The 13,848-nt window shown below is 36.7% G+C and overlaps 1 protein-coding gene across 1 annotated transcript in view; it reads left to right on the top strand.

Annotated features, from left to right (window-relative positions):
- The window catches only part of LOC107675953 (dickkopf-related protein 2-like), a 15,418-nt gene extending 9,009 nt beyond the window's left edge, over positions 1-6,409 (top strand). The window contains exons 2-4 of the mRNA XM_016470456.1: positions 1,111-1,261; positions 1,348-1,473; positions 4,912-6,409. Coding sequence (XP_016325942.1) covers positions 1,111-1,261; positions 1,348-1,473; positions 4,912-5,162 — 528 coding nt within the window. The 3' untranslated portion in view covers positions 5,163-6,409. The remainder of the gene's footprint in view (positions 1-1,110; positions 1,262-1,347; positions 1,474-4,911) is intronic.
- The last annotated feature ends 7,439 nt before the right edge of the window (positions 6,410-13,848 follow it).

Raw genomic sequence — 13,848 nt, 5'->3', positions numbered from 1 at the left:
TATATATATATTTACTTTTTATAAGACTTTATATAAGACTTTTTATCTTACAGACTTTTTTCTCACAGTTCTGGGTTTATATCTCATAATTCAGACTTTGTTTTTTGCAATTCTGACTTTTTTTTCTCAGAATTCTCAGAGAACTCAGAATTATGAGAAAAAAGTTAGAATTACAAGATATAAACTCTGAAGTATGACTTTTTTCTTGCAATTTATATATCGCAAATTACTTTTTTTTTCTCAGAATTATGAGATATACATAAGACTTGTGAGGAAAAATGTCTGAATTTTGAGATGAAACATTGCAATTACCTTTTTTTTTTCATTATCCCACAGTGTAAACAAGCTTTCATACTATGTTGTTCAGAAAAATGAATCTAAAATTCATAATGTCCACAGATTTGGAAACTCATTCCACCTGTTGATACTGAGGGATTATCACTGTAGGCACAAAGCTCCTTACAACAAAAAATAAAATAAAATTGGTCAATCCTGGGATCCAGTCGTCTGATGTTTCCCAATATTAGTCATCATCCATTGCAACTTTGTATATCAGTGTGCTCTTTATGGAAATTGGCACTACTTTCATGTTTCTCGTAGACTGGCTCATTTTATACTAAATAATTAAATAATAATAAAATAAATAACTCTAATTAATATTTTGAGTGCATTTATTTGGTAAGTAGCAATCTTGTAAGTGGGATATTACTTAGTGGGATGTTTCCAGGAACTTGTAGAAATAATATACTGCAGCAGAATGCAATATTTTCATCACATTCCCATCATGAAAAGTTTATCATGGGAAGCACAGATCACTTTGCTTATTTTGCATGTAGTTTCATCCAGAATTTTCAGCGGTCACATAAAAATGAAAATAAAATATGGCTGGTGACAAGGATGAATGATGGTAGTAATAATCTAATTCAAATAAGGGATCAAATAAATGTCTATTGTCACCCCTAATTCCTGCTGTTTTATCTTTATTGTAACATTAGATAGGTTTTTTGCTATTCAAGGAACTAATAACTTCCCAGATTTGAGTGTTGTGTTGAAAACAGGATTTAATGGAGAAGAACCAGATCTGATCAGTCTTTCTCATTCTTTTCTCAGGGTTATCCATGCAGCAGTGATAAAGAGTGCACAGTGGGAACGTACTGCCACAGTCCTCAACACGCCCCGTCCCGCTGCCTCACCTGCCGCAGGAGAAAGAAGCGCTGCCACAGAGACAGCATGTGCTGCCCTGGCAACCGCTGCAGCAACTGTACGCTCCTGATTGATCATTGATAGACATCGTTTCCCATACTAACTCAAAGAAAGTTACAATGGATCTCTTCTGTCTTTCTTCAGACATCTGCATCCCCATCTCAGAGCGCGCCCTGTCCAAGTCACCTATGGAGGAGCACAACAAGCTTTCCATCAAAGAAAAAGGCTGGAGGAGGAACGGCAAAACTCAGACCAAGATCTCTCTCAAAGGTGAGCAACTGACTAAATGGAGAACCACAATTTGTGAAATTGCAGATCTGCAGGGTTAGAGAGAGCATTGACTCGAGCAGACTTTTGCCCTGCGGGATAAAGCCTGGTCGGGTTTGCAGCAGAAGAACCATCAACCAATGATAAACCAGAAAATCTCTGAGAAAAAAAAATGCACAGAATATCAGTCCGAAAAGGCTGTTGAGAAAAACAAAAAATATTAGCAGAAATGTGGGTTTATAATCAGGTCCACATACTACAACTATTCATGGTTAGTTCAGTCAGCTCAGGTCCTTTAAATAATGTTAACAGATACAACTTTTAATTTTTGTATTGTATGAAACCTTTTGACAGACTGTGATGATGTTTCCACAGTTATTAACATCTTAAATGTACCTAAGTGTTAAATGTTTTCATTTTTATAAACAATTTAATTAACATTTATAATACTTTACTAGTGTTTTATTGTGTGAGTGTTTCTAACACAATAGCGGAGATGGCAAATTTGACATCTTTCTCTCTTTTGACCGATGTAATCAATCTCTCAATATTTTTTTTTCTCATTTCATGGAAACACTGTAATTGATTTATTTTTCACTGGCTACTGGGGCAAATGGGAATGCAAAAATTATATTTGTGTGAGATTACCCAACTACGATGACGTCTTGAGAACTCCAGAACTATAAAAAAAGTTCTGTCAAGAAATTCTAGTTGTCGCAGTCTGATAGGTCAAACTCAATTTGACATATTGACTTCATCACATGGCACAGCTGAGCTGATTGGTTCTTTTTGTATCAGCAGCCAATGAGCTCGCTGCTCAACATTCAATAGTGCTTGCTGTAGCAGTTGCAGTGCGCTTCAGAAACCCTCCACCTTCCCCAGCTCCACCTGTATAGATCTGCTACAGGGTGATCATGTATTCTATGTATGTTTTTTTTTCATATATGTTATGTCCAGCAGCAGTATTTCTTACAGCAGCATGTCTGTGGATGTATTAGCGGTAGCAAGTCTCTGTACATAGCAAATCTATTCCCCCAAGACCAAACACATTAACATTGTCAAGTAATTTACCATGCTAAACCCTCCAAAAGTCGTCATGATAGAACTACGTTTAGTGTTAGTTCATGTTGACTAACTATTATTAACTAATTGAGCCTTCCTACAAAGTGTTTAGACTTATTGGTATAAACTGAATAGCTTTCGGAATAATGATGCCTCTAACCTGACACACTTTCCAGTGATTCATTTTTTTCCTCGAAAGCGCTCACTGTGTACCCTGGTTTCAGGAAATTACATATAATCTCAAGCAATGTGATTGTAGCATGTGATTTTCTGTCTAGTTTTGTGTGCCATATGCATCAGACAGTCAGTCAATGTACCTTGGGCGGTCTAAGACTGTTTCATATTCGTACTCACTTATGAACTATGTCTGCAATGAGTTGATTCACTGGATGTGGTTGCATGCATGTGTTGAGGGGAACGGCGGGCCACAAATTTGGCTGTAACTACACGCAGCTCATATATCTTGAAGATTTAACCACAGTGGGAGGCCTGTGAAGGAAGGATCACAATGCAGTGCTGTTCCCACACCTCCGTATTCTTGCCTCAGTAACATGCATGCTGACGGCACAGTCACGCTCAAACATAAATGAAACCACACGAGATTTAGACGGAGCCATTTGAGGCACCCTAAATGTACAGACTGCTATTTAGAAGAAATTATGAACTTTTCCTTTTATCAATCAATCCATCAATCAATCAATCAGTCTTTTTTATTTATTTATTGTATATTTTGTAGTAAATGTATTTATTTGTTTGTTTGATCGATTGATTGATTTGATGAATTCATTCATTGTTAAAAATTCCCACAAACCAATATGGAAGATGCACGAGACTGTGGTTTTGTTACAGGAAGTCTACTTTTTGTGTTAAAAGGCCTTTGGCAGGGAAAGCTTTCATGGTGAATTGTTTCAAAAAAAGAAAACCTTGCATGACTAAGTAATATTTATATACATAATAAATATTTGCTTCACTAATTATCCCTTTGAAACGTAAAGCGGACCATTAGTCAAGCATATCAGGTTCCTTTCAAATGGGCCAAATTTCTTAATATATCGGGAAATGATTTGCTCAAATTAGGGGCCCCAACACTGTTTCTGTATATAGGCCTCGTAATGCAATTGAAATTAGTATAATGGAGTACAGAAAATGCGTTAGTGTTTTATAAGTAAGCCAAAACAACATATGGGGCCCTTTTTTTTTTTTTTTTTTGCACTTTACAAAAGTACATCAACAGACAACATGCAGTGCCATGTTATGTCTAGAAGACATTTGTCAGAAATATTCACCTTGAAATGTAGCTGATAACACCAAACTTAATTTAACACAAAATCACACTATAACATTAAATTTGTAAAAAAACCCTTGCGCTATTTTCAGCCTGTACTAAGTGAACACCAACCACTGGAAAATTGTTTTGCATTTGTTTGTAAGTAGATGTATATCAGTAACAGTGACGTATTTGGTTGCACTTTATTTTCTGATTTCACTTGAATGTTGTGGAGAATATTTGCATGAGACATAAAAAGATGGAGCGTGCGTAAGAGTTGCACACATTGCCACCATATGCCATCTTTGACTGGGTCCTTCCATTGACTGATGGAGGGGTAATACAGTCACAAAGTAATGGAGGTAGCAACAAATATTTTCTTAAGTAGGAACACAAAAAAAATATGATTGGGGAATGGAGGAGAGTGAATTTCCATTTCATGCCCATTTTAATGTAACAAACTGTAGTGCTTTTAGGGATTGATAAGGGAAGATCAAATAAACTCAGACAGGCTTGTTAATCTGAAAGTGAAAATCATAAAAAAAAAAATTATCTGCAAATAATATCTTCTGTATATAATATGAACTGTATATGGAATATATGGAACATTTAACCAGAAAATATTGGTTTACAAAGTAACTAGCCTTAATACAAATTTTGTCATCATTTATTCACCCTGATGTCATTCCAAACCTGTATGAGTTTCTTTCTTATGTTGAACATCATAGAAGATATTTTGAAGAAAGCTGGTAATCAAACCGTTTGATGCGACTTCAATAGTATTTCTTTCCCCACTATGGACGTCAATGGGTACCAACAAATGTTTGATTCTTCACAATTCTTCAAAATATCTTCTCTTGTGTTCAACATAAGAAAGAAACTCATACAGGTTTGAAACAATGTGTTACATCATTTGTAAATGATGACAAAATGTTAATTTTTGGGTGAACTATTCCTTTAAGTTCTATAGATTCTTTGAATTTATGCATCTGGCAGATGCTTTTATCCAAAGCATTTTACACTGCATGCATTTCTATAACCTTGTCATCATTAGTGTTCCGCTCTTCTGTTTGAGTAACAGAAATGCCATTGCCTTCTTCTTTGACCTGCAGGTCACGAGGGCGACCCTTGCCTGCGATCGTCCGACTGCTCGGAGGACTACTGCTGCGCTCGCCACTTCTGGACGAAAATCTGCAAGCCTGTGCTGCGGCAGGGCGAAGTCTGCACCAAACAGCGCAAGAAAGGCTCCCACAGCCTGGAGATCTTCCAGCGCTGTGACTGCGCCAAAGGACTTGCCTGCAAGGTATGGAAAGACGCCACCTCCTTCTCCAGGTCCAGGCTGCACGTGTGCCAGAGGATCTGAAATGGGAGGCCCCTGCAAAACAAGCTGCACCTTGGGGCCCCTGCGTCCCGCTGGGAGAGGAGTGGACGAGGTCTCCTTTCTCCAGGACTTACTCAGCTGTGATAAAGAGAGAAAGGGTGAGATACAGGTGAATGTGTGCCAGAACAGGGTGGGTTTGGGATGGGAACGAACTGATATGGTGGGATGCCCAGTCATAGCTGTTGAGGAAGCACTCCGGGCCTCTTTTCAAGATTATTTGGTGGAGTTTTATTGATCTACAAGCCATATTTATCACTGATTTACCGTTTGATGCAAGCGCTGGCATTATTTCAGTATGTCCGTGCTGTCAGTTTTAGTATCTGAATGCTCTGATTTGGTTTCTTTTTTCATTAAATATTTCATGCACATAAGAGTTTTTCACTGCATAACCACTAAAATATTAACAAGGTTGTTTTTTGATTACATTATCATCACAGACTTTGGGTCTCGTTCACTAATAGTTGTCTGAAAACAAACAGCAATTTTAATTTTTAGTTGAATTTTTTTCTACATTTCTGACATCTCTTCTTAAAGTGCACTTTGAGTTTGCTTGTATTAAAACAAATGATCCTATGTGTAACACCAGAACAGAAGAACAGTAGTATGTTTTCAAGGTAGCCACACACTAGTAATGCATTTGTCTGAGAAGTATGATAATTTTATTCAATAGATAACATTTTTATTATGTCAGAAATGCTAAATCGGTTCTGATTATCAAGGGAAGTTGTTTACAGTGCGGTTCAGTGAATGTGCAGATGCTTTATGACATTATCATATTCCATGCTTTTTATTCTGTAAAATTCCACACCGTCTGTTAGCTAGAATAAAAATAATAATAATAATAAAAAAACTAATAAGCTCTTATATTGTAAATAAAATGCAAAAATGTCAAAAACGTATTTAAGAAACAGTTGTATATCATGTATATATTGGTAAAAAGGAACAGACATGGATAAAGTAGCATAAAGCCTTTTTTACTTTCAGCTTATTGTTTGTCATAGCATGGTGTGGTTCCATTTTCCTCAAGCTCTGTTTTTACACCACAGATATGAAAATCCCCAAGCAGAACTCTTTCTATTAAATTATTTTCAAAACACATTTCTTCTTTGCAGAGCTCGTGTTGTGTATTTGTTTAATGTCTGATTTCCTGGGTTAGTCCTTACTTTGTTCCTGTTGTAACAGTGCTGTTATGTCTCATTGTGTATTTACAGTGATTTAAACAGATTAAAGAATGTATTTTGTATTACAAGCATTTGGCTGCTCTCATATTTTCAGCTCTAAACTGAACAGCTTCAGTGTTTTACCTTCTAAAAAAAAAAATCATTTATGAAGCTGTCAGTATTCAGTGAATGAGTCTCAGTGGTTTTATATGTTCTGTGGCTCTACCTGTAATGACATTTATTAGCTACTACATTAAACATAAGTAACTAACATGCATTTTCGCTTTCTTCTCAATGGCTGTTTCACGATTAGCTTAACGGCCGTGAGTCTAACATGTCAATAAAACATGGAGACTGGACCCTTGTGTTTCTGGCAGACAGGTTACGAGTAGGCGAAAGAATATAAAACGTCTAAGGCCGTTAACATGACAAACCCTTAACCATAAAATATTCTTGGACCACGGATACAGCTTAATGTTGTCTATCTCCAACTTTAATATGATGTTGTCCTTTGGGAGCAAAGAAAAAAATAAGTATTTGTTTGGTTTATTAATTATTCTTACATCATCAAAACCAGTGTTGGGGAAAGTTACTTTTAAAAGTAACGCGTTATTGCATTACTCCATAAAAAAGTAACTAATTGCATTAGTTACTTTTATGGAAAGTAATGCATTACATTACTTTTGCATTACTTTTTGTTACCGGCGCTAGGCTTACTTATTTGTTTTTTAATAACAAACCCCCAAAAGTCAAATTTTTGGCTACTGTAAGGACCCTTTTCACACCAAAAGTGAAATTAATAAACCTCAGGCTGACGGAAGTGCCTCTGCACTTACTCCCGATTTCTCTTCCGAACACAGAGACTGGGGAGGTGTCAGTGAATGAATGGGAAAACAAAGTAACTTGCATTATTTGAAAAAGTAAATTAGTTGTACATTAAAAAGTAATGCGTTACTTTACTAGTTACTTGAAAAAGTAATCTGATTACGTAACTTGCATTACTTGTAATGCATTACCCCCAACACTGATCAGAACTGTAAGGCATGGCATGAATCATGCCATTGTATGTATGAAGATTCATTTAACAGAATCATAAAGGTTTAAATGGGAATGTTTCATTCAATCATATTTTTTGCCAAAATTCCTACTCTCTTGCAATTTTATTTTCCCCAAAACGTTCAGTAACAGCTTGCTTTGTTTCCGAAAGCATGTGTGCGCAGCCAGAGTCATTGGTTAAACTCGGAAGGCCTGGAATTTCTTTCGAATTATAGTGAACTTGTGATTTTTATAACAAAAATGAAATGATAAATTTGATAAAAAGGAAAATTGGAAGAAATGCTAGTCTTTAGACTGCTGACAGAGTTGCATGTGGCAGCTCTACAAACATTGGGCTTCACTTCTTTCATCAGCTCGACGATTTGATTGCTTTCATTGGAAGTGTTGACGTCACAGAGACTTTCCACATTCATTCCTTAAAAACACCTTGAGAGATCAGCAAATAAAAAAAAAACGGACACATTTTTATGCTCGTATTTTTTCAGAATTTCTATTTTAAACAGATCAATAAAAAACAATTGGTCATAGTGTTCTAGGTCTAGTGAAAATCATTCTGAGTGGTTTAATTTTACGGACCGTTAAAGGAACTATAGCGTCTGATGTTGCAGCCCATAATAAATCATTTTCTCAATTTTTTTGGACCGTCCGCAGGCACAACCTGTAATAATTATGAAATACTAGCCTTTCAGATCAAGGTCAACAGGCGTTTGTATTATGTTTCACATGTGTTTTTCATTCTAAATAATGACTTTTGTCTTTAGCATTGGGTGGGCTTTTGGGACCAAGGTAAGCATTGTTCTTTGCTGCAGCGATTTATCAGTTCGGATTCATAAAAAAAACCAAGCGAGACAAATTCTCTGAAAAGTCCCTTGATGGTCATTGAACCTCAAATCCGAGTTGAAATGTAATGCTGACCAAACCTCTTTTCTGAACACCAAAGCTGAAGAGAATAAGAAGTTGGTAAGAGTCGGCCACCCACCAGCACAGAGCAGCAACCGTAATCTGCTAATTGGTTCAAAGTGATGTCTGTGGCCCAAAGCTGCTCTCTCCTCTGAGACAAATGTGTCATCGTAATCCAACACAGTTGTTAGCGTTGGCCCTCCGTGTGACTGTGGATGTGCCAACAGGCTTTGGGGTCGTGTTGATGGATGGAGGGCCCTGGTGGTGTGCCCGAAGTAGCGTGTGGCACACTTTCCTGGACATCAGATGTGGAAAAATGAAAGTCAAGGCCACACAGACACGGGTGGCAGATGAGACCTCACCTAGTGTTGGGAAAATTCACATTTTTGTGTGTCGGCTGTGCCTTTTTGACTTTTTTTCTCTCTGATATATTAAAAAAAAATTCATTTTTGGCCCTTTGGGAAATTTTGCAAGCTGGGTTTGAACAAACATCGTATACATGAGAGTTGCAGCACAGTGTGATGGAGCATATGCATTCACCTCCAGGCTGCATTTCAGACATATTACATTTCTTTTTCATCTTCATAAACTCCTCTAAACTGAGTCAACTAACATATGTGAACTTGCGCTGTAAGACGAAAATGAAGAAAAATGAATAATGACCTGGCAGAAAATGACCGTTTTCCATTACGTTTCTAGACATTTCTTCCAATCCTAAAACATGACACAATACAATGCGTAATTCAAAATATAGGTAAAACATCTGTGAAAAATCAATACTGAAAATTCCTTACACTGAACTGTATTTTTTAGATTTCTAAAAAGAGTAGACCTATTTAAGATGCATTTTAAGTGACTTTGACAAAGAAATTAGGCTTACGAAATATTTTTATGGCCAAAATATATGTTAAATAAATCTTGTAAACAGTACAGCTGAACAAAACATATTTGTTCAAACCTTTGAATAGTGAAATATGTAACAAAATACACTGCACCTGGTACAGTAAGAAAAAAAAAATGGTAAAAGCAAACTGTATTTTTTTCTACATTTAAGCAATATATTTATGGCCATTGATACATATTTTGAAATATATATATATATATATACTGTATGTATGAATGTAAATATGTCAGAAAACATTTTTTGCATGATATATTTTTGCTCAGCAATACAGGTTTATATTTCCTGGTGACGGATGGATGGATGGATAGATAGATAGATTTGTCACAGGTGATATTCACAATGACCTTGTTAAAACTGGAATTCTGTTTGCTTGAGTTTAAGCGAAGACTCAAAGTTTCCATTACTCTTTTCTTTTTCTACTCTTGACATAAGCCATTTTTCTTACGATTTTTAAATCATTTCAATCAGGCCAAACCTACCACATGCACAGAGGCCAAGAAACGGGTCATAATTGTTTTAGAGTTTATCCAAACACACTGGCTGCAATATGCCAGTCCCTTATTTCTGGAGCTCTTCCTGGTGAAACAATCAGTCCGGCTCGCTCCTGAGTACTCCACACTGAGCAGAAACCGTCAGACTGCCAGACAGGAATTTCAATTAGTCATGTACCTGTCATAACCTAAGGCCAGCTGTGTATTTTTTAATTAGAAGACAAAAATGTTACACTTGGGAGGAATTAAGAGACAATCTGTCATTGGATTAACCAAATCAACAGTTTTGCTGTATCCAAACCAGCACATTTCTTGCAATCAGAGTAAATATTCAAAGCTCTGGGTGCATGCTTTTAAGAGGAATCTCAACAAACATGTGAGCAATATTATCTCAATATGATTCAATGTCAGCGATGCTATCTCAATTTACATTTGCAAAAGATCACAATGAAAAGGAAACATTGCATATGTGGCTTTGATATGTCTAAACACAGCTGATTCACTCTGACAGATCATGTTGTAAACAGTTAAAGAATGTCATGTGCATCACAGAAATATATTTACTTTGAACTGGACGCTTCTAGTTTGGTCAGCGGGTCACTGCATGCATACTTCTTCAATCTTTCATTGTCTATTCCAGTTTATTCCTTGTGAAACCTCACTTGAATCACTGCAATTGGGCGAAGAGTAATTAGGGGCTCAAAATATCGATATAATAGGGTAGAAAGTATAATAAAAATAATTATTATATATAATCATAACTCAAATGCAAAAATGTGAAGCTTTTGAGTTTGTTTTAAAACATGTGTGTGTGAACTGTTCAGTACAATATTGTTTATTTATCGATATTTGAAGTTCATCAGTATTAGTGCCCTGCAGAAAGTTGAGTATCTATCATGACCCACTTGTGTATTTTTTTAATTAAGAGACAAAATGTCACAACTAGGAGGGTTTCTGAGATCTGTCAAGCACAGCAAGGAAAATGAAATGTGATCCAACCAATATTATCTCTATTTATGTTTGAGGCATCAACGTGAAAAGGCATCACTGCATATGTGTCTTTGACATGTCCAAACACAGCTGATTGAATCTGACAGATCGTAAACAGCAGAATAACGTCATGTGCGTCACAAAAATTGGTTTATTTGTTTCATTTGCTTTTAACGTTCTGCTCCAGGTTTGCTCAGCAGGTCAGAATGCACTCCAAGCTCAGACTTAAATGGTCCATTATTTATTTATTCAATATTTCTTTATTTATTGAATGTGGCTTCATTAGTTTGCAGTACGCTTGCTTTGTTTCTTTTTGCTTCATTTGGGACGAACAACTGACTTTGGTGGCCTTGCTGAACATTATTTGTTCTTCGTACCCAGAGCTCACCATTTATTTAAACTAGGTTATGATTTTTTTTCTCTATTTTAATTGACAATATGCCACAGATGCTGTCCATAGACATTACATTGAAAATAACCCAGAATATTCCTTTAAATTCTTGGGCCATCAGCTCTCATACTTCAAATTAACTTAAAATCTGAATTTTCCAGTTTTGGATTTTCCACCCTAGTTCATACTGTAGTTCAGAAAACACTTTGCTTGTGTGGAAAGTAAAGGCCAATTTTGGCTCTAGTGTACCTTCCGTCAGCTCTGATACAAGATTGACTGAACTCAGAAAGGGAGTCAACTTCTTTTGACAGTTTGAATAGCCTAGTAGCATGAAGAAAAGTGAATGCAAATTTGCACACAAATAGTTCAACAAAACCACATCAGAATACAAAAGTCAAAAGAACAGGAATATCTATTGTGTAAAACACAAATCATTTTTAGGGGCCCGGTCATACAGCATTTGTTTACAATATGCTTGTTTATGACCTAATACAATCAAAACGATACATTTACTGCCTATTTTGTAATATGACATATTTCCAGCAGGATTTGTGAGAGAGAAAAAAAAGTAGGATGGGACTTGATTTTGTTGAATGGGAATTGATTCCCACAAAATTTGTGTTTGAAATTGGCAACCATATTTTATAACTTATTTGTTCTCACAGCAGCTGTGAATATTAACTATAACCATAGTCATTAAAGTAAATACAGTATCAAAGATAGCAACGTCCATAACAGTGGGCCCTATTTTAACAATCTAAGCGCATGGTCTGAAGCGCATGGTCATACAGCATGCATCTAGTGCGTGTCCGAATCTACTTTTGTTAGTTTAATGACGAAAAAATAAAAAACATTATCAAGTGCACTCATTGGGCCTCATTCATGGAGAAGGGTCTAATTTGCGCGTAAAACGGACCTTCCCGAACACTCTCCTCCAGATTCACAAACGCTTCGTACACATCAGATTTGATAGTTAAACATGTGTATATTAATGATAATGAATTCCAATCATTCGCAAATAGGGCACTCGTGCACACTCATTCACAATTAGCATAATCCCCGCCTGTGAATTACAGCGATGCAAATTGGGTATCCAGGAACGCAGTGGAATATTCTGGTCTACTTTCTCAGGTTTGGCTCCAGTATATTGCATAAATGCAAAAAAGACTAATAGGCCATATGCCTAACAATAAATATTCAATAACGCATGTCCACCAAAACGTTTTTAGCCAGCTGAAAAAATGTCAGGCGCTCTTCTTAAAACGACCAGCTGGTGGCACTTGAGAATACTTTGGTGACACAGTGTTTTTCCAGCTGTCGATTTGGTCGCTATGATGTGGAATATCCACGGCAGTAACGTATTACTATTACCTAATTTTGAAGAATATTGCTGAATATAAAAATGCAGTAACCAGCAATATTAACTTCTCTGTTGTTCAGTTGTTGTACAAGTAAGATGATTGGTCGGTGTAGTATTTGTCCCGCCCCTCCTCCATTGATTGGACGGCTGGGTAAAAAGTGACAGTGACAAGCGCTGCGTTTTACCCAAAGCTAAACAGTTATCAACTCTCAGCTACAAAAAAAATAAAAATAAATGCGCAAACGTGTAAAAAATGTGTAAAATATTATGATGGCAGTGCATCAAAATTCAGTGTCATCAGTTTGCCAAAAAGAACACAGAAAGTTTTACGCACCATTTACACGTGGTAAGGAGCAGGTGTACATTTCTTTCGTACCAACTAACATTTTGAAAATACGAACACTTTCATGAATCTGAAAATTTACATCAGAACAGCTTTACGACCGATTTACACAAAAATTCGTTCTGCTTGTGTTTTATGAATGAGGCCCATTCAATCCCATAATGCACCTCAATAACGTGTATACAACCATTGGCTAGCAGTTAGAGAATACCCATCTAGCGTTAGCAACACGCCAAACGAATTTCCACATTTTGCCAGAAGCTATTGTCCTTATATGCAATATCTGAGTTTGTTGGTTTTCCCTTGCTCATTCAGTGGTGTGCGATTTCGGATACAGACTCATGATGTATCTCATGAGCTGGAGCTCTGCTACATACTTCATGACAGTTACTGGGATGAGATGAGAATCTGTTTCCTGTTTGTTTTTATCTGCAACACATTTGGGGTCAAGTGTGTCTGTCTACAAACAAACTCTGGCAGTGTTTGTTTGCAAAGCATTTGAGGATCCTCAGGAGTGGGCATCCATCTTGTTCTTTTCTCCTTGTGGTTGCCAGTGTTACAAGCCTTGATCAACAGCCTAGGAGGAGCAACAGTTGAGGAGTGTTTATGTACACTAGGATCTCACAAATCATGCTGTGAGAGTGTAAGATCTGTCAGCAATAGTCCAATAAAAACCTCCGCCAGCCATTGCTCAGTTCATTACACAGCTATATCCAGTCACATTTTACATCAAGGGTTTTGTTAAATGACTCATTTCTATGGTGCATCTCTTGAAAGACTACAAACCATAACCACTACAAAGAAAGTCTATTATCATTATTGAATCTCTGCAAGTTTACATCTACAGTATAAAGTGAATCACATGATGAGTTATACATTGTGGCACTGCTGGTTAGCCAGCACGCTTTGCGGCTGTGTTCAAATCAGACTGTGTTTGATCTGATTACTCACTAAGACTAAAATTGTGTGATGCGGGTTTAGGGGGTTATTCATAGTTGATTGTAAGTTTACAATTCACTGTAATATTGCATGTTGTGTGTGTGTGTGTGTGTGTGTGTGTGTGTGTGTGTGTG

This window comes from Sinocyclocheilus anshuiensis, unplaced genomic scaffold (assembly GCF_001515605.1).
Source record: "Sinocyclocheilus anshuiensis isolate Anshui unplaced genomic scaffold, SAMN03320099.WGS_v1.1 scaffold469, whole genome shotgun sequence".
Taxonomy (NCBI): Eukaryota; Metazoa; Chordata; class Actinopteri; order Cypriniformes; family Cyprinidae; genus Sinocyclocheilus; species Sinocyclocheilus anshuiensis.
The sequence above is the reverse complement of the archived record's forward strand: the minus strand, read 5'-3'. Positions and strand labels throughout refer to the sequence as shown.